Source organism: Thalassophryne amazonica, chromosome 12 (genome assembly GCF_902500255.1).
Source record: "Thalassophryne amazonica chromosome 12, fThaAma1.1, whole genome shotgun sequence".
NCBI classification, from domain to species: Eukaryota; Metazoa; Chordata; class Actinopteri; order Batrachoidiformes; family Batrachoididae; genus Thalassophryne; species Thalassophryne amazonica.
In genome coordinates, this window is record NC_047114.1 from 85,910,670 (window position 1) to 85,932,836 (window position 22,167).

General features: G+C 41.3%; 1 protein-coding gene across 4 annotated transcripts in view; it reads left to right on the forward strand.

Annotated features, from left to right (window-relative positions):
* Window positions 1-22,167, forward strand: part of LOC117522288 (guanine nucleotide exchange factor VAV3-like) — a 178,850-nt gene that overhangs the window by 16,082 nt on the left and 140,601 nt on the right. For all 4 annotated transcript variants that reach the window (XR_004564191.1, XM_034183680.1, XM_034183681.1 and 1 more), the window contains exons 3-5: window positions 12,653-12,711; window positions 15,733-15,798; window positions 17,569-17,686. Coding sequence is in view for 3 of the 4 variants with exons in the window: in XM_034183680.1 (XP_034039571.1) it covers window positions 12,653-12,711; window positions 15,733-15,798; window positions 17,569-17,686 (243 nt within the window). In the remaining variant the exon portion in view is untranslated. The remainder of the gene's footprint in view (window positions 1-12,652; window positions 12,712-15,732; window positions 15,799-17,568; window positions 17,687-22,167) is intronic.

A 22,167-nucleotide genomic window follows, 5' to 3' on the forward strand; every position in this document is an offset into this window, starting at 1 on the left:
TTCAAAATAAAAGCACATTTCAACCTTCCACCACAACTAGCACCAGTGCACACTGATGACGTCGTCATTGGTAAGACACAGAAGAGACAAGAAAAACAGTGTGACAACTCATCATTGTTTGCTTTTTACGATGTGTAGAGGTCACAAAAGTATTTAATTTTGGGTGGGCTTTTACTCAACTTTAATAAAAATGTATTTAATTTAGGCTGGGCCTATTAATCCTCAGGCGACTGAGTGGGGTCATTTATGACCCTGTGCATATATTTTTGTGCACCATTTTTCTAATTTTAATCAGAAAAAAGTTTCCTACCATGAATTTGTCGATCTATTTGTCCTACATTTGTTCATAGAATTTTGCAAGGATCGACTGATTTTCCTTGTGACAAGTATATTACAAACTTGTGCGGGGTGACTTATGACCCCCTGGGAAGATGTATGAGATTTTTGACATTATGGCTTCAGATGGTATTGTAATTTGCCAACTCTAATCATTATATTTTACTGTTTTGCAGAGAAGCAACAGACCGAGAATAGTAAGATTTACATCTGCACAAGCATTGAGACTGATTCTTGATGCCCAGAGTGAGGATGAAAATAGCTCATGATTGTCACAATTGATGACTGATGGGTACATTCACATTTGTGTTAAAGTATTTGGCGTATTTGCTAGTTACCAATTCTTCTACATTTGCTATAATTATCTTACCATATTAGTCACTAAAATGACTTGGTCGCTTGAGGGTTAATCAACTTTCTTCAGACTGATGATGCCTTAACACTCTGATGTGCAGGTAAGGTAATATATTATACAAATAATGAATGTTTATGAGATCATTGGTACGAATATGTCATGAGGTGAAAGCTGGAACATACCATTCAACTCGGCTTTGCCTTGTTGAATGGTTTGTTCCAGCTTTCACCAAATTAAATATTTGTTCCATTGAAAGAATGTAAAAACATTCATTATTTGTTTTATATAAGAGCTAAAATAGATCCTTGTCATTTGATATTTTATTAATTTATAAACAACAGAAAAGGGACTTACATTTTGGTGTTCCTCTGCTGCTAAAGTCCAAATAGTGACGTACAGTCCAGTGATGCTGTGCACTGACTTTGGACTTCCATAAAAAAAAGAAAAAAAAAAAAAAAAGAAAAAGACTGTGTAGTTCCTCAATCCAGCCAAAACTCGTCAGCTTTTCATCTGAACAGCTCTTCATGCATCCAGACGGCTTACAGAGGAGTGGGTTTTGTGTGTCTGTATGTGTGTGTGTGTTACAAGAATTAACAGCATCATTTAGCTTGTTGTTCCCGCGCATGCGCACACACACACACACACACACATATATACACAACCGGGTCGGTGCTTGTGCGTACGTGTACTACCAAAAAAGACTGTGTACATCCTCAGTGCAGCAAATAAAATCACGTCAGAGATTAGTCCAGCTTTTCATTCTTTCTTCCTGCTCACAGCCTCCAGACAGCGCAGTGGATTTGTTTTGTGTGTGCGTACACGCACGTTTTGTGTGTGTGTGTGTGTGCGCACATGCCTGTGTGGGAGCGCTTGCACGTGTGTGCGCAAGCATGTGTGTGTGTGTGTATACATGTGCAGAGTGCAATGGTACCAAATGTATGGAACCAAATTTGCACTCTAAATGCAATGCAACACAAATGGGACGAATTAATCCCTGTCATGTGACATACAAAGCACCAATCAAATGACAAGGATCCATTCAGCCATTATATAAAAGAGAATACAGCAAATTACGTTAAAGGAAGCCAACTTGGCACAAAATAATAGGTTCACCAGTTCCCACCTATATTTATCAGAAACCAAAATTTCAAAGCTGAACACACTTTGAAGTACGTTTTTACTGTTACCAATGGAAAATTTGCAGATTCACCATCTCACTGGCCCAATTCCAGTGTCCACTTTCATGGACTCATAGACTTTGAAATGTATTCTTAATTTATTGATTTTAATGGTTCACTTGTCCTCCATCTTATCACTCTATACCCATTTTAATTCACAGTATTCACAGATGTCGACTCAAATTTCAGTCTTTTTTTTTCTTCTTTAGTGTGAGAATTCTGCAGGTAAAACTTTTTTAACCCATTAAATTTAATTCCTTACACGGCAGATAGTGAATATTGGTTCTCTACGGGAGACTGAACGTCTTTCTGTCTGCTCAGCGTGCAGCACTTTAAAGGAGCTTCCAGTTAATCTGTCAATCCCAGAGGGGACGTGCTGCCTGCAAATAAATACTGCACGTACGCTGCACCCCAGCTCGGCTGCATAATCTCAGTCAGTCATATTCAAGAGCAGCAAACAAGCAAGCAGCCTTTTCTACATCTTAACAATGTTTGCATCTGCGGTTTCATAAATTCAGCTGAGTTGGTTCCAGGAAGACATGTACAGCCAGATTTGAAGTCTCTCTGCATGTTTTCAGAAACATCCAAAAGAAAACATCTCAAATCTGAGCTGCTTTAATCCACTTGGGTCCTCTTGTGCCAAATCGGCCCGTAGCCTGAGCATTAGTTTGCTTTATGTCTAATGAGAGCACGTTAACCCGTATTACTCTGTGGCGTTACTACGTGTCCACGCTGACCACGTTTGGATTCAAGTCCACAAATAGATTCAGGAAAAAGGAAGAAATGAGAATTCTTTTCCCTCAAAGTAATTAGATCAAACTGTTTACTGTAAATTCATTCTCAGGAAAACTGACATTTTTTTGGGAATGGGACAAGTGTGCACTTAAATCTGGGGACATGGTTTTTTTTTTTAATCTGGACATTTTCACACTGTTGTTGTCGATACATGCATAGTTAAACACAGACTCAGTTTAGAGAAGACGTCAAATAGAAACATCAAAACTCAATTCTTGCACGCTAAGTAGAAATGCATTTATGCTCAAAGCTAAGACACTTCATATATTGATCAAAATTTGAACTCGAAGAGCTCTCAGTGAGGGCATACCTCCACCAATACCCCTCTGTCCCATTCCAACATCAATTTGTAATCCATTACTCCATTTTAGTCGATCGCCGTGGTCTGATACAAAATTTTTGTTACTTTTGTTTCAAAGTCACCTTTGATCCGGCTCTTTGTTCTTGATCACTTTTCTTTTATCCTCATCTCTCATCTATGATCCTGAGCCTTGATTCTGATAGCTGACCTTACTATATTTTCCAGAGCACAAGTCTTACTGTTTTATTAATTGCATCTGTCAAAAAATGTGTCAAAACAAAAAAGAAAGCAAATTTAATTACATTTCAGTGCATTTTTTATAATGCAAACACTTCCTTAGTGAGCAGAAGATAACCTGATTCATGTTATTGTATGAGAAAAAAGGAGTTGTAGTCATTGAACAGTTCATCATACCTCAGGTAAATGTGCAATGTAATTAAACGTTTAAAAGGTCAGTGTATTATTTATAGCTAATGCAAAAAAATCATTGACTTAGAAGAAGAAGAGCCTTTATTGTCATTGTACATATATAGATACATACAACAAAAGTTGTCCTCTGCATTTAACCATCTTAATTACAGTTAGACACAATCATACTACTAGGTGCAGTGGGCAGCTACAGTCCAGTGCCCAGGGACCAACTCCAGATGAAGAGATGCTGCCTTGGTCAGGGGCAGAGAAAAGAGCAGGTTCTAAATAAGCATATTTTGATTGTTAACACATATCATCTGGAAAGAATTCACAGTGTTTCACATTTTCCATATTTTATGTTACAGCCTTTTCCCAAAAATTAAGAAATACATTTTTTTCCCTCAAAATTCTACACACAATACCGCATAATGACAATATGAAAAAGTTTTTGACATTTATGCAAATTTATTAAAAATAAAAAGCTAACAAAAAAAAAAAAATCACGTGTACGTAAGTATTCACAGCCTTTGCCATGAAGCACAAAATTGAGCTCAGGTGCATCCTGTTTTCACTGATCATCTCTGAAATGTTTCGACAGCTTAATTGGAGTCCACCTTGAGTCAATTCAGTTGATTAGACATGACTTGGAAAGGCACACACCTGTCTACATATAAGGTCCCATAGTTGACAGTGGCATGTCAGAGCACAAACCAAGCATGAAGTCAAAGGAATTGAATTTAGACCTCAGAGACAGGATTGTCTTGAGGCACAAATTTGGGGTGGGGTACAGAAACACTTCTGCTGCTTTGAAGGTCCCAATGAGCACAGTGGCTTCTTAGAGCTAGGATAGGTGCACCAAGCTAATGGCATCATATTCAAGAAGACTTGAGGATGTAGTACCACAGGTGCATCAACAAAGTACTGAGCAAAGGGTGTGAATACGAGGGCTGTCAATAAAGTAACGGTCCTTTTTATTTTTTTCAAAAACTATATGGATTTCATTCATATGTTTTTACGTCAGACATGCTTGAACCCTCGTGCGCATGCGTGAGTTTTTCCACGCCTGTCGGTGACGTCATTCGCCTGTGAGCACTCCTTGTGGGAGGAGTCGTCCAGCCCCTCGTCGGAATTCCTTTGTCTGAGAAGTTGCTGAGAGACTGGCGCTTTGTTTGATCAAAATTTTTTCTAAACCTGTGAGACACATCGAAGTGGACACGGTTCGAAAAATTAAGCTGGTTTTCAGTGAAAATTTTAACGGCTGATGAGAGATTTTGAGGTGATTCTGTCGCTTTAAGGACTTCCCACAGAGCGAGACGTCGCGCAGCGCTCTCAGCCGCCGTCGTCAGCCTGTTTCAAGCTTAAAACCTCCACATTTCAGGCTCTATTGATCCAGGACGTCGTGAGAGAACAGAGAAGTTTCAGAAGAAGTCGGTTTCAGCATTTTATCCGGATATTCCACTGTTAAAGGAGATTTTTTTAATGAAAGACGTGCGGACGGGTCCGCACGTCGGGACGCAGCCGCCGCGACACTCCGCCACAGGAAAAACACCTCTGTTGGAAGCCTTAAGGACAAGTTGGAACATGTCCAGCTGTTAAACAATTTCTCATATACTCACTCCACTGAAAGCCATCAAAAGCCGCCTGGATTTTACAAATGGTTATCAACACGGAGGTGTTTTTCCCGTGCCGCCACACCGCGTCGGCTGTGTCCCGACGCGCGGACCCGTCCGCACGTCTTTCATTAAAAAAATCTCCTTTAACAGTGGAATATCCGGATAAAATGCTGAAACCGACTTCTTCTGAAACTTCTCTGTTCTCTCACGACGTCCTGGATCAATAGAGCCTGAAATGTGGAGGTTTTCAGCTTGAACAGGCTGACGACAGCGGCTGAGAGCGCTGAGCGACGTCTCGCACCGTGGGAAGTCCTTAAAGCGTCAGAATCACCTCAAAATCTCTCATCAGCCGTTAAAATTTTCACTGAAAACCAGCTTAATTTTTCGAACCGTGTCCACTTCGATGTGTCTCACAGGTTTAGAAAAAATTTTGATCAAACAAAGCGCCAGTCTCTCAGCAACTTCTCAGACAAAGGAATTCCGACGAGGGGCTGGACGACTCCTCCCACAAGGAGTGCTCACAGGCGAATGACGTCACCAACAGGCGTGGAAAAACTCACGCATGCGCACGAGGGTTCAAGCATGTCTGACGTAAAAACATATGAATGAAATCCATATAGTTTTTGAAAAAAATAAAAAGGACCATTGCTTTATTGACAGACCTCGTATTTTTGTGATTTCTGAATTTTGTTATTTTTAATAAATTTGCAAAAAAAAAAAAAAAAAATCTAAAAACTTTATTCATGTTGTCATTATGGGGTGTTGTGAGTAGAAGTTTGAGGGAAAACATGAATTTGCTCCATTGTGGAATACGGGTGTAATATAAAATGTGGAAAAAGTGAAGTGCTTTGAATGCTTTCCGAATGCGCTGTATCTGCCCTACCTTCCCCATCACATCATAGAAATGGCCACGTTTTCTGTAGGCAGAAAAAGTTGAGACTTCAGCAGTTCCTTGAGTGTGCTTTTTTGAAATGATGGAATGGAAGTAACAAAAATGACTTGCTGTCGATGATAAATATCTGTTGGATATTGCTCAGGATTCATGGTTGAGAGTATTTTTCACTCCATTTTTCAGTTCCCATGAATTTTCATCATTTATCAATGAATTTGGTCATGTCGTTAATGTAGTCTTCAAACCAGTGAACCACTGGTGGTGTTACATTTCTCTTATATGTAAGGTGCACAGAGGAGCTGAGCTGCATGCCGCACTAACACAGTGGTTGCACATTTAGCTCAGCTTGTGGCTTCTTTTTCTTCTTCAGTCACATGTGGGTTAAAGTTTTTTTTTTAATTTAAAAAAATGTGGGGGAACAAATAATTTTAGTGCCTGAGAAAGACAGTCACTGCATCTCACAAGGGGAACAAAATCAGCTCCTTTTCCAGCATGGGTTCATGCTTCTCTCTTAGTACATTGAAGTTTATTTTAGTCAGCAGCAGCAGAGCAGTCATGATGAATATGATGCACGACAACAAGAAAGTTAAACTGATGATGTCATAGTTCCTCTTTTGAGACACCATATGCAAAGCGAAGTAAATGATGCATTCATTTGAAAAGTCACATTTTTCTCCAAAGCCAGATGGTACTCAGTGTTTTAAATGTTGGTTTCCTGAAACAAGTGGAACTGAACATCGTGTGTCACAAAAATCAACGGAATGATATATTTTTGCACCCTGGACACAACTTTGCAGATAGTGTTGGAGCGACAGTTTAAAATCCACCTTCATCATGATAGTGCCTTTTTTGTCATGGAATAAAGATGTGCCTAGTTTAATTTAGTGATCCCAAACTTACAAGGAGTGGAAAAAGTACCTTATCACTGGATTTGCATTAATTGAGCTGCAGGTGTTTTGCAGCATAAAGCTGGCTTCATACTGCGAGTGGGACCTTTCATGTTGCAGATGCACCTGGGTTGAGGCGAAGCCACAGCACTCATGCACACAGGATGTAGATAAGACTAGATTGACAGGCTGTCATATCGAACCCCCTTGAAACAAGTTTTTTTTTAAGCCCACATATTAAACCTGCAGCGACAGAATTCACAAAGCAAAATTTCCCATTATTTTGTGTTTGGGTAATTTATTATCAACCAATGCATAAAAATTCACAAGTTTGCTCAACAATTTGCATTGTTGAGCATCAATGGCATTATTGGCCGTACATCCCACTCACCGCATATATATATATATATATATATATATATATATATATATATATATATATATATATATATATATATATATATATATATATATATGGCTAAAATAGATCCTTGTCATTTGATATTTTATTCATTTATAAACAACAGAAAAGGGACTTACATTTTGGTGTTCCACTGCTGCTAAAGTCCAAATTGTGACACTTAGTCCAGTGACGCTGTGCACTGACTTCGGACTTCCATAAAAAAAGAGAAAAAAAAAGACTTTGTGTAGTTCCTCAGTCCAACCAAAAATCACGTCAGCTTTTCAGCTGAAGAGCTCTTCATGCATCCAGATGGTTGACAGCGGAGTGGATTTTGTGTGTGTGTGTGTGTATGTCTGTGTGTGTTACAAGAATTAGCAGCATTAGTTAGCTCAATCAAATCATGTCTCATCAGAGTCGTTGTCACCCGAGCGCGCACACACACACACACACACAACTGGGTCCAGCTTTTCATTCTTTCTTCCTACTAACAGCCTCCAGACAGCGCAATGGATTTGTTTTGTATGCACATGTGCGTGCGTGAGCACGTGTAGGTATGTGTGTGTGCACGTGTGCAGGTGCAATGGTACCAAATGTATGGATCCAAATTTGCACTCGAAATGGAACCAAACTGCACTCTAAATGCAACACAAATGGGATGAATTAATCCATGTCATGTGACATACAAAGCACCAATCAAATGACAAGGATCTACTCAGCCATTATATAAATACACACGCGCACACACACACACACACATACATATATATATATATATATGTGTGTGTGTGTGTGTGTGTGTACACTAAGCGTGGAGATCCCATTTTTTGTCCTCAATGTTTTCTGGATCTGCTCACCTCACACATCATCTCTACACTCTCAATCTTCCCATATCCTCTGTAGTTACGGACGCACATCATGCCTCTTTCACAAATACACGTAATTGCCCACATGTTGCGGTTAATTAGAACCGCTGATCTGTGATATACCCCAGTATCTGCCAAATGGCGTTTTCGCCTAGTGAGTATGAATCCATCCAGCTTCCATGTATAACATTCAATGCATTGTCACTGAACACTACTTTCTTTTGTCCGTATTTCATCAAGGTAGGTCATTGAAAATGATCTTAAGATGTTTTCTTGGGCAAAAACAGCCACAGTTTCCAAATCTGCCATCACATTTGTGCCAGCTCTTATGGGTTAGGTGCTACGGCCCCGTTTTGATGCAGAAAATAGCGCTCCCCCACCCCGAAATGCATAAAACAGTATGTGAAAGTATTGCTTCTTAATTATTGCAAACAAATGTCAGCATGTTTTTATTACACTTTCTTTCCAGTCTTGCATTGAATTTTGTGCATTCTCATAATTTATTATAATCTGTCATTCCCATCATACTTCAGTATACACTAGGTGGCGCTGTTACTGCTACAAATGTATTTTACTGCCACTTGGTGTTGTAACAGATACATTTTAGACAACTTCATAACATAATCAGAAAAAATTAAAAGTTACATAAATTTTCATTACACTGCAGAGTCAGTCATTTCATAATTATTAGATGAAGTTTAACCTTCTTAAATAAGGACTTAGTCTGTTATAGCTGCTACTTCAAAATGCATTGAAAGCTTTCTTTTGGAAGCTAATACATTGTCTCAGTATACTGCTGCACATTTTCCCAGGTCAGTGACTCACAACTAGTACTATATATATATATATATATATATATATATATATATATATATATACACGAGGTCTATTAGAAAAGTATCCGACCTTATTATTTTTTTCAAAAACCATATGGATTTGAATCACGTGTGATTACATCAGACATGCTTGAACCCTCGTGGGCATGCGAGAGTTTTTTCACGCCTGTCGGTTACGTCATTCGCCTGTGGGCAGTCTTTGAGTGAGGAGTCATCCACCCGCTCGTCGATTTTTTTCATTGTTTACGAATGGCTCAGAGACTGTTGCTTTGTTTGATAAAAATTTTTTCAAAACTGTAAGGCACAACTGAGTGGACACCATTCAATAAATTCAGCTGGTTTTCGGTAAAAATTTTAATGGCTGATGAGAGATTTTGGTCTGGTAGTGTCGCTTTAAGGACGGTCCACAGCGCCTGAAGGTGATCTGCGCTTCGAGGCGGCAGCGTCTCGCCGTTTCAAGTTAAAAACTTCCACATTTCAGGCTCTGTTGACGCAGTAAGTCGTCAGAGAACAGAGAACTTTCAGAAGAAGTCGGCATGAGGAGTTTATTCGGACATTCCATTGTTAACGGTCATTTTGTAATGAAAGAACGTGCGGGCAGAGTCGCATGTCGGGCTGGACCCGACCGCGGGGGGTCGCGGCAGGAAAAACACCTCCGTTGGAAATCTTAACGGGCAAGTTGGAACATGCCCAAGCTGTTAAACAATTTCTCAGTTACTCACTTGTTGAAAGCCATTAAAAGCCGCCTGAATTCTACAAATGGTTTTCAACACGGAGGTGTTTTTCCTGTCGCGGCGCACACAGATTTGCCGAGTCGTCACGGAAACGACTCGGCGAATTTGCGCGTACGTCTTTCATTAAAAAAATGTCCTTAAACAGTGGAATGTCCGCATAAATTCCTCATGCCAGCCTCTTCTGAATCTTCTCTGTTCTCTCACGATGTCCTGGGTGAATTAAGCCTTAAATTAGGATGTTTTCAGCTCGAAACAGGCCGACGACAGCGCCTGGAAGCGCTACAGGACGTCCCGCTCCGTGGGAAGTCCTTACACCGACAGAAACACCCCATAATCTCTCATCAGCCGTTAAACTTTTCACTGAAAACCAGCTAAATTTCTCGAATAGTGTCCACTCGGATATTCCTCACAGGTCCAGAAAAAATTGTGATAAAGCAACGCGCGCCATCTTGAGCAGCGTGTGAAACAAAGGAATTCAGCCGAGAGGCCTGGACCACATCTCACTCAAGGCCTGCCCACAGGGAAATGACGTCACCGACACGCGTGAAAAAACTCACGCATGCGCACGAGGGTTCAAGCATGATTGGTGTAATCGCATGTCATTCAAATCCATATAGTTAAAAAAATAAATAAAAGGGTCGGTTTATTATCTAAGAGACCTCGTACATATGAGGTGTATTAGATAAGAAACCGACACTTTTATTATTTTTTTTAACTATATGGATTTGAATGACGTGCGAGAACAGAGAAGATTCAGAAGAGGCCGGCATGAGGACTTTATGCGGACATTCCACTGCTTAAGGACATTTTGTAATGAAAGACGTGCGCGCAAATTTGCAGAGTCGTTTCCGTGACAACTCGGCGAATCTGTGTGCGCCGCGACAGGAAAAACACCTCCGTGTTGAAAACCATTTGTAAAATTCAGGTGGCTTTTGATGGCTTTCAACAAGTGAGTACCTGAGAAATTGTTTAACAGCTTGGGCATGTTCCAACTTGCCCATTAAGGTTTCCAACGGAGGTGTTTTTCCTGTCGCGACCCCCCGTGGTCGGGTCCGGCCCGACATGCGACTCTGCCCGCACATTCTTTCATTACAAAATGTCCGTTAACAATGGAATGTCCGAATAAACTCCTCATGCTGACTTCTGAAAGTTCTCTGTTCTCTGACGACTTCCTGGGTCAACAGAGCCTGAAATGTGGAAGTTTTCAACTTGAAACGGCGAGACGCTGCTGCCTCGAAGCGCAGATCGCTGTCAGGCGCCATGGGCCGTCCTTAAAGCAACACTACCAGACCAAAATCTCTCATCAGCTGTTAAAATTTTTACCGAAAACCAGCTGAATTTATCGAATGGTGTCCACTCAGTTGTGCCTTACAGTTTTTGAAAAAAATTTTTATCAAACAAAGCAGCAGTCTCTGAGCCATTCCTAAACAATGAAAAAAAATGACGAGAGGGTGGGCGACTCCTCACTCCAAGACTGCCCACAGGCGAATGACGTAACCGACAGGCGTGAAAAAACTCTCGCATGCCCACGAGGGTTCAAGCATGTCTGATGTAATCACACGTGATTCAAATCCATATGGTTTTTGAAAAAAAAAATAAGGGCAAACAGGGAAATCCATTCTATAGGTAATTGGGCACTGCAGTCTCGTTTGAGGGCAGGCACTAAAGGGGTAAAATATGATGCATTTGATGTAATTTCTCTACTTCCGGGGGAAAAAAAACACAGCATTTCCTCTGCGTTTTTGGGCAAATTACATGCAAAGGAAGTGAAAATGCAAAGAAAGTGACAATGCGGTGGGAAAGTGGATATGTGTTGTGGTTTGTTTATGACCTGGAACACAAACATGTCGACAGGTGAGAGAACGTAGCTACTCTGGTTGGCCGTGTAGGCTAACATTTACCGACACGACGTCTCCCATTCGCTTTGTCTTCCCTTCTCCGCTGGGTACTGACAAACACTTTTCGCAACTGCTTCTGTGATTGCAGCCGAAAACAAAACAGTATTTGTGAAGTTATGTTGTGTATATATTGCACAACGTGAAGGGCTGTCCCCATAAGTGGTCAAATCCCGCGATATCATGCAGGGTTCAAACGAAACTGTGCTGCCCTATTGGTTGAATTTGATGTCTAATTTGCAACTGTATTGTTGCTTCAAGTGGAAAATGTGACATTTTATTTGAGTTTGAGAGGAAATTTTAATTTAAATACAATTACACTGTTGTCATACAAAGATCAGATGTGTCCAACAAATCTGTTGGCCAGTGGTTCTTCTTCCTTTCTTCTTCATCCCCACACAGATGTCACAATCACAGACAAAATGCAGAGAAGCCAATAATATCATGTTTAAAATCTTGAAAAATCAAACAAACCAGAAAATAACAAACTGCCAGTACAGACAGCCAGTTACAGAGTATTATAGGTGGGAGTACAACAGGTGGAACTCCAAAACTGACATTTCAAATTGGATCATGGTTTTTAGTCACACACTAGATAACTTTGGAATTGGCAACAAAAGGGGAAATATATAATTTTGCGTTCCAAGTGGTGCACCACTCTGCAAAAGACGGGAAAAGTCGCTTTTTTTCTGGAGGTCAGTGGACTCCAAAGTGCCTCTGCTCTGCCTGCTCTCAGTGGGCACAGGGAAGGCACCGTACACATGCCATCCTCAACCTCCGATATCTTAAAGTGATTCTTTATGTGCTTGGACTCTGATGTGGCAGAGGCGGAGTGCTTTTAACATTCTCCTTTTACGTGCTCAACTGTGGTCAGTTTTATCACGCAGTGTTACAAACCTGCTGGTAAAAAAACAAATTCTGAGAAAAATGCTTGTTCCACATTTAATGGTACTTGGACCTCGTTCACAGGGCCTCTTGCTTTGCACATACAAGGAGGTAATTAACTCAGTCAGATGTGTCCATGTTCAAGCATGCACGTGCACACAGCGATGATGTTTGAGGTAACACGGCCATTTATCTCTGCCTTTTGTGTGTTCATAAGAGGCATTCAGAAGCGTACCACATTAACATTTTTTTGTTGTTGTTTTTCCAGGTTATGGACACCCTGTCCAAGCTCTCTTACACAGCAATTGCGCAGCAAGCAGGATTCAAGTAAGTTAATTCAAACAAATGAGAGTAAAAATGTCTGCAATTACAGAAAAACAAACAAAAAAATTTATTACAAATATGAGGTCTATTAGATAAGAAACCGACACTTTTATTTTTTTTAACTATATGGATTTGAATGACATGCGATTACACCAATCCTGCTTGAACCCTCGTGCGCATGCGTGAGTTTTTTCACGTGTGTCGGTGACGTCATTTCCCTGTGGGCAGGCCTTGAGTGAGATGTAGTTCAGCCCTCTCGGCTGAATTCCTTTGTTTCACACGCTGCTTGAGACAGCGCGCGTTGCTTTATCAAATTTTTTCTGGACCTGTGAGGAATATCCGAGTGGACACTATTTGAGAAATTCAGCTGGTTTTCGGTGAAAAGTTTAACGGCTGATGAGAGATTATGGGGTGTTTCTGTCGCTGTAAGGACTTCCCACGGAGCGGGACGTCGCGCAGCGCTTCCAGGCGCCGTTGTCGGCCTGTTTCGACCTGAAAACATCCTAATTTAAGGCTTAATTCACCCAGGACTTCGTGAGAGAACAGAGAAGATTCAGAAGAGGCCAGCATGAGGACTTTATGCGGACATTCCACTGTTTAAGGACATTTTTTAATGAAAGATGTGCGTGCAAATTCGCAGAGTCGTTTCCGTGACAACTTGGCGAATCTGTGTGCGCCGCGACAGGAAAAACACCTCCGTGTTGAAAACCATTTGTAAAATTCAGGCGGCTTTTGATAGATTTCAACAAGGGAGTAACTGAGAAATTGTTTAACAGCTTTGGCATGTTCCAACTTGCACGTTAAGGTTTCCAACGGAGGTGTTTTTCCTGTCGCGACCTCCCGCGGTTGGGTCCGGCCCGACATGCGACTCTGCTCGCACGTTCTTTCATTACAAAATGTCCGTTAACAATGGTATGTCCGAATAAACTCCTCATGCCGACTTCTTCTGAAAGTTCTCTGTTCTCTGGTGACTTACTGGGTCAACAGAGCCTGAAATGTGGAAGTTTTAAACTTGAAACGGCGAGACGCTGCCGCCTCGAAGCGCAGATCGCCGTCAGGCGCCGTGGGCCGTCCATAAAGCGACCCTTACAGACCAAAATCTCTCATCAGCCGTTAAAATTTTTACCGAAAACCAGCTGAATTTATTGAATGGTGTCCACTCAGTTGTGCCTTACAGTTTTTGAAAAACTTTTTATCAAACAAAACAGCAGTCTCTGAGCCATTCCTAAACAATGAAAAAATCGACAAGAGGGTGGGCGACTCCTCACTCAAAGACTGCCCACAGGCGAATGACGTAACCGACAGGCGTGAAAAAACTCTCGCATGCCCACGAGGGTTCAAGCATGTCTGATGTAATCACACGTGATTCAAATCCATATGGTTTTTGAAAAAAATAATAAGGTCGGATACTTTTCTAATAGACTTCGTACAGCAAAAATGCATGTCGAATAGAGACGGAACAGAGAAGACCAAATATCGCCCAGAGAACAGAAAAACTGAATCTTCAGCCATAGATTAGATTGAGATACATCACTGGAAACACCAGGATGCCAAAGACTGACTTTTTTTCATAGATATTAGAAATATGCATATATCGCGGACATGACGAGTGAAACTCTTCGGCATCTCATCATGTCATTTAGGTCCTTCAGACTTTTTTTTTTTTTTTTTTTTTGAGTAAATGCTTCAGTGGACCAATGCGGTGTCTACTCCTCTTTATAATGTCTATGTTCGTCCAACATGGCGGCAGCATTTCTTGCGCCTCAACAACCAATGCGGCGTCTACTCTTTGTAATGTCTATGTTCGTCCAAGATGGCGACCCCATTTCTTGCGGCACAGCAACCAATGCGGAGTCTACTCCTCTTTATAATGTCTAAGTTCATCCAAGATTGCGGCCGCATTTCTTGCGGCTCAACAACCAATGCGGCGTCTACTCGTCTTTATAATGTCTATGTTCGTCCAAGATGGCAGCCGCATTTCTTGCGACTCAACAACCAATGCAGCGTCTACTCGTCTTTATAATGTCTATGTTCGTCCAAGATGGCGGCAGCATTTCTTGCGGCTCAGCAACCAATGCGGCGTCTACTCTTCTTTATAACGTCTATGTTCGTCCAAGAAGGCGGCCGCATTTCTTGCGCCTCAACAACCAATGCGGCGTCTACTCGTCTTTATAATGTCTATGTTCGTCCAAGATGGTGGCCGCATTTCTTGCGCCTCAACAACCAATGCGGCGTCTACTCGTCTTTATAATGTCTATGTTCGTCCAAGATGGCGGCCGCATTTCTTGCGCCTCAACAACCAATGCGGCGTCTACTCGTCTTTATCATGTCTATGTTCGTCCAAGATGGCGGCCGCATTTCTTGCGCCTCAACAGCCAACATCTACTTGTCTTTATAATGTCTATGTTTGTGTACCGTCGGTTTGTGGCTTTTTACGACAATGTTGTCCGCCAGTTTGTGGCCTTTTCTCCACAGTGGCTGAATTTTTGTGCCATTTCCAGTTTGTGCCTCCGTCTACCATAGAGCGGGGTTCTAGCCGCTGCATGGCGCTCCGGTCGTATCACCAAACATCAAGGTCCAGGGACATCATAATACCGTTAGCTGTTCCCGGACATCTATCGACTTCGAACATGAACCTCTGTGGCAGTTGAGAATCACAGGGTAAAGATAAAGGGAAAGAGTCTCCCTCACTGTGAATTACTCACTACAGTCAGAGTATAAACTGACACTCAGTAAGTGCCCAAGTCTGATCCTCGTAATACACTTATTGACAGGGTGATATACCTAATGCCATTGGAAGGAGCTTTCAGAAATCTGCATCTGATGTCATATCTTTAATAGCTACTGTGGCAGATTTTTCCAGCCAAAGGCATTACAATACAGGTATCTATTCCAATTGTCACATTTGACCACCTTGATTTAAAGTCATCCCTGCAAACAAGCAAACAAATAAGGTAGAAAAAATGTATTTGAACATATCCTAGCACATATAATGCATCATGTTTGTTTTGGTGTCATTTTCAGGCCATTTCCAACTGAAGAGAGCCCCCAGGATGAGGACATTTACAATAACCTGGAAGACTTGATTGAGTATGTGTGAGGCTCTGTGGGTGGCTTACTGGCATAAACAGAACATGAGTATGAGTATAGCACAAACATCAGTGCTCATCATCCAAGTGCTCCAGGGGTCTCGACACCTACATATGTTGGTATAAGGCCCGACTCTGTCACTCTGTTACCGTCAGAGGAAATTAATGAGAAATTTTGTTTTTTCTTTCTTTTGATAGCTTGCATTTCATTTACATCAAGGTTCTGGAAAGGTGTCTAGACAATTTAAATGTCATCACAGGAAATGAATGAATAAAAGACAGCTATACAAGTATAAGTGATAAAATGATTGAATAAGAATTTGGACTACCAATATGTAGATCTTGGTTTGACCCCCAGTGATGCTTACAATGATGTTCTTGAAAAAGCCACTTCATTTTATATTGTCCCAGTCCGTCCACCTGTGAATTGGTATCAGCCTTGGCTGTGGAAGAAACCTGCAATGGACTGGCATCCCATCCAGTGAAAGTCATAGACTCTCATCAGCTTCCCCACTACAGAATCTGGGGATAAGCACCAGCACCAATGGGCCTCAAGGCTTCTGTTGGACTCACATCAACGTTTACTTCTATGGATCATTATAGTAGAGCAGGCAGTTCAGCATAAGAGTTGGTGAACTACCACAATGTAGATCTGGGTTTGATTTCCTGTCCCACTATCTTATCTGTTTTCTTGAACAAGACATTTCATCTCCATTGTCACAGTCCACCCCTCTGTGAATGGGTATTGGCCTTGGCAGGGGAAGCAACCTTCAGTGGACTGGCATGCCAAATAGAGGAAGTTGTACAGTACACTCTGATCTGCTTCCTGCTATGGAATACAGGGATAAGCATGGACATCAATGGGCCTGAGCGTGTATAGGGCAATATTAAAGATTATGTTGGCAGTGACTTTCATGTCTCTGCGTGCTCGACCTTTGAGATCAAGAGGACCCCAATAAGAGCTTTTGGAGTCATGAGGTCGCTGGACAGAGGTGTTTGGCGATGACGATATCTTTGCAGGTGAATGAAGGTTCAAGACTTTAGGGTCCTTGTGCTGCCTGTCTTGCTGTGTGGTTGTGAGACTTGGACACTAACCAGTGATCTAAGGTGATAACTGGATGTCTTTGGTACTAGGTGTCTTCAAAGGATCCTTGAAGATTGCTGGAAAGACTTTGTATCAATCGAGTGGTTATTAAGAGAGATGAGGATGAGGAGTCACTTGCATTGTGAGGGAGTGTCAGTTTTGTCATTTTGGCCATGTGGCCATTTCTCTGTGCACAATCCAGCACGCAGGTGGCTAAGTGTTGAGGACCCCAGCAGCTGGAGAAGGCCATGGGGACGCCCACGTTTCACCTGGCTGTGGCAGATAGATGGTTATTTTAGAGATGTGGGACTGAACCAGTTTTCATCCTGGGTGGCTGCTGTCCAGGACCAAAGCCAGTCCTGCGGTGTCATGGATATGGCAAAGTGCAGCACCAGCACACGCTCTCAGACTTAACTTGACTTCATTTATTCATTGATTCATTTTCTATACCTGCTTACTCCAATCAAGAGTGACGCGCGGCTGGAGCCTGTTCCAACAGATGTAGGATGAGAGACAGGGTACACCTGGGACAGGACGCCAGTTTATCACATTTATTACTATTACTATTATTACTACGATTACCTGTGTGCATAAATTGTTGCACAATTTTTTTTGTTGATGCAGGAAATATAGGTTGACTGACCATATGTAATAAATTTTATGAATGTGTGTGCTTCTTTGTAACAGTGAGAATGTCGCCGAGGACGAGGATGACTTGTATGCGGCGGTCTATTGCTTTGATGACGACTATTCAGGGGAAGAGATTTATGAAGACCTCATGAGGACGGAACAACAGCCCGCATTGGTAATGTAATGTGGGCCAGAATTATATATACACACATATATATATGTATATACATATATACATATATATATATATGTATATACATATATATGTATATACATATATATGTATATACATATATATGTATATACATATATATGTATATATATATATATATATACACTCAACAAAAATATAAACGCAACACTTTTGGTTTTGCTCCCATTTTGTATGAGATGAACTCAAAGATCTAAAACTTTTTCCACATACACAGTATCACCATTTCCCTCAAATATTGTTCACAAACCAGTTGAAATCTGTGATAGTGAGCACTTCTCCTTTGCTGAGATAATCCATCCCACCTCACAGGTGTGTCATATCAAGATGCTGATTAGACACCATGATTAGTGCACAGGTGTGCCTTAGACTGCCCACAATAAAAGGCCACTCTGAAAGGTGCAGTTTTTTCACACAGCACAATGCCACAGATGTCGCAAGATTTGAGGGAGCGTGCAATTGGCATGCTGACAGTAGGAATGTCAACCAGAGCTGTTGCTCTTGTATTGAATGTTCATTTCTCTACCATAAGCCGTCTCCAAAGGCGTTTCAGAGAATTTGGCAGTACATCCAACCAGCCTCACAACCGCAGACCATGTGTAACCACACCAGCCCAGGACCTCCACATCCAGCATGTTCACCTCCAAGATCGTCTGAGACCAGCCACTCGGACAGCTGCTGAAACAATCGGTTTGCATAACCAAAGAATTTCTGCACAAACTGTCAGAAACCGTCTCAGGAGGGCTCATCTGCATGCTCGTCATCCTCATTCGGGGTCTCAACCTGACTCCAGTTCGTCGTCGTAACCAACTTGAGTGGGCAAATGCTCACATTTGCTGGCGTTTGGCACGTTGGAGAGGTGTTCTCTTCACGGATGAATCCCGGTTCCATTCCACAGGCACACAATTGACAACCTGATCAACTCTATGCGAAGGAGATGTGTTGCACTGCATGAAGCAAATGGTGGTCACACCAGATACTGACTGGTATCCCCCCCAATAAAACAAAACTGCACCTTTCAGAGTGGCCTTTTATTGTAGCCAGTCTAAGGCACACCTGTGCACTAATCACGGTGTCTAATCAGCATCTTGATATGGCACACCTGTGAGGTGGGATTTATTATCTCAGCAAAGGAGAAGTGCTCACTATCACAGATTTAGACTGGTTTGTGAACAATATTTGAGGGAAATGGTGATATTGTGTATGTGGAAAAAGTTTTAGATCTTTGAGTTCATCTCATACAAAATGGGAACAAAACCAAAAGTGTTGCGTTTATATTTTTGTTGAGTGTATATACACGCATGGTATCTGATCTCTGACCTTTGATTCTGAATGCTTATCTTTGATCTTGATCACCGATGGTTGAATATTAATATTGAGAGCTGAATGCTGATCCAGACTGCTTCACTTTCATAATGAGTTGTGAATATTATTACTGACCACTGGTCTTGATTGGTGACATTTTATCCTGAATGTTGTCTTTTGATTCACACCTTGATCTTGATCTTCCCCATAGTTTATTCAGCTCTTCCTTGTCCCATGCCTACCCCTTCACCAACTTTCTTGAAGTTCAGTTTATTTTTTTTCTGTTTGTTGTTATTGTTCATTGTCTTTGCGATGATAATTATTCCAACATAACAATCTGCATTAGTGCGACGTGGAGTGCGATGCGTTACTGTGATCATAGAGCTGGAAAACCATGTTGGTTGGAAGGATTAAGGTGAGGCAGCTGTTACACAATGGCTTCTGTCCACACTTTGTCAAGCAGGTAATAGATCCAATGAAGGCTTGGTTGGAGTGGTTGACTGAACCCTGCTGATATGTCTAAGCGGGAACACCTTTTCGACAAACCAAAATGCCCCATTGACAGTTTTAGAGTATCCCAGAATCCTTTGTGTGCTGGGGAGGGAGGCTTGATAATGGCTCAGCTTAATGCTAACTTTAACATTGAAAATGCCATAGACATGCTAACACGTTAGCATCGGTCCCGATTTTATGTTACAAAATACAGTAGTGTTCAGAATAATAGTAGTGCTATGTGACTAAAAAGATTAGTCCAGGTTTTGAGTATATTTCTTATTGTTACATGGGAAACAAGGTACCAGTAGATTTAGTAGATTCTCACAAATCCAACAAGGCCAAGCATTCATGATATGCACACTCTTAAGGCTATGAAATTGGGCTATTAGTAAAAAAAGTAGAAAAGGGGATGTTCACAATAATAGTAGTGTGGCATTCAGTCAGTGAGTTTGTCAGTTTTGTGGAACAAACAGGTGTGAATCAGGTGTCCCCTATTTAAGGATGAAGCCAGCACCTGTTGAACATGCTTTTCTCTTTGAAAGCCTGAGGAAAATGGGACGTTCAAGACATTGTTCAGAAGAACAGAGTAGTTTGATTAAAAAGTTGATTGGAGAGGGGAAAACTTATACGCAGGTGCAAAAAATTATAAGCTGTTCATCTACAATGATCTCCAATGCTTTAAAATGGACAAAAAAAAAAAAAAAAACAGAGACGCGTGGAAGAAAACGGAAAACAACCATCAAAATGGATAGAAGAATAACCAGAATGGCAAAGTCTCACCCATTGATCAGCTCCAGGATGATCAAAGACAGTCTGGAGTTACCTGTAAATGCTGTGACAGTTAGAAGATGCCTGTGTGAAGCTAATTTATTTGCAAGAATCCCCCGTAAAGTCCCTCTGTTAAATAAAAGACATGTGTAGAAGAGGTTACAATTTGCCAAAGAACACATCAATTGGCCTAAAGAGAAATGGAGGAATATTTTGTGGACTGATGAGAGTAAAATTGTTCTTTCTGAGTCCAAGGGCCGCAGACAGTTTGTGAGACGACCCCCAAACTCTGAATTCAAGCCACAGTTCACAGTGAAGACAGTGAAGCATGGTGGTGCAAGCATCATGATATGGGCATGTTTCTCCTACTATGGTGTTGGACCTATATATCGCATACCAGGTATCATGGATCAGTTTGGATATGTCAAAATACTTGAAGAGGTCATGTTGCCTTATGCTGAAGAGGACATGCCCTTGAAATGGGTGTTTCAACAAGACAATGACCCCAAGCACTGTAGTAAATGAGCAAAATCTTTGTACCAAACCAACAAAATTAATGCCTCGCAGATGTGAAGAAATCATGAAAAACTGTGGTTATACAACTATGTAAATACTAGTTTAGTGATTCACAGGATTGCTTAAAAAGCAGTTTGAACATAATAGTTTTGAGTTTGTAGCGTCAACAGCAGATGCTACTATTATTGTGAACACCCCCTTTTCTCCTTTTTTTTACTAATAGCCCAATTTCATAGCCTTAAGAGTGTGCATATCATGAATGCTTGGTCTTGTTGGATTTGTGAGAATCTACTGAATCTACTGGTACCTTGTTTCCCATGTAACAATAAGAAATATACTCAAAACCTGGATTAATCTTTTTAGTCACATAGCACTACTATTATTCTGAACACTACTGTACATCTATCAACTGTTCCAGAAGACCATAACAGGTCGGTTTAACATAAAAAAGGTAAATATGACTCACAGACATATGCTCTTTTAGGGTTTTAGTGGGGAAAAATTAAGATAAAGCGAAATAAAACAAAGAACCAACGAAGCAGCAGATCGAAGATCGAAGCACTGCTTCATTGGTTCAAGGTTCAAAGCAAAGCTGCGCTGCAGAAAAGGCTAATTATACAGACCCGCTGCAGGGTCTGTAATCAATGTGGAGAAATTATCATTTTCCTGACAAACACCCCCAAAAACAACAGCCACTCTGAAGGACCGATAAGGGAATCGTTAAGCAAAAAGGCTACTGATGTCGATGGATCGAATCATTTCTTAACGATACCCCAAAAGAACCGGTTCCTGACACGCAACCCTAACAGCAACACACTTTTTTTTAAAAATAAAACTCACATTAAATATTCACAATTATCTTAGTTAAACACCTAAATACATATTTTGGTTTAACTCACCTCCATAATGATGCAATGTTGCAAACAAGTTACTGCAAACGCTTGTTTACAGTGACAACGAAATCTCGGCCTCCCCAGCGAGAACGTGATTACGCGGGAGATTTGACACTGTAAAGGCGTCAATAGACATAACAGGGAAGGCCAGCCAAATTCTAAATCCCTGGAGGTTTCTGTCAGGGACCTCATCCTGAGCCAGAGATTTGTTGCAAGACCAAGAACCATAGGTTGTACCACATGGAGGTGAAGTTGGCATGGCCTGAATAAAGCGGGTCAACAGCAATGGGTCTTATGAATACACTGCTACTGAGAGACTGAGATCTCAAACTGTACCATGAAGTCCCTCACCACCCATTTTTGTATAATTTTGCTCATAAACAGACAGACAGAGAGACAGACACAAGTGAAAACATACCCTCCCTGGCAAAGACAAAGAGGTCACATACATGTCTGCTGGCATCACAG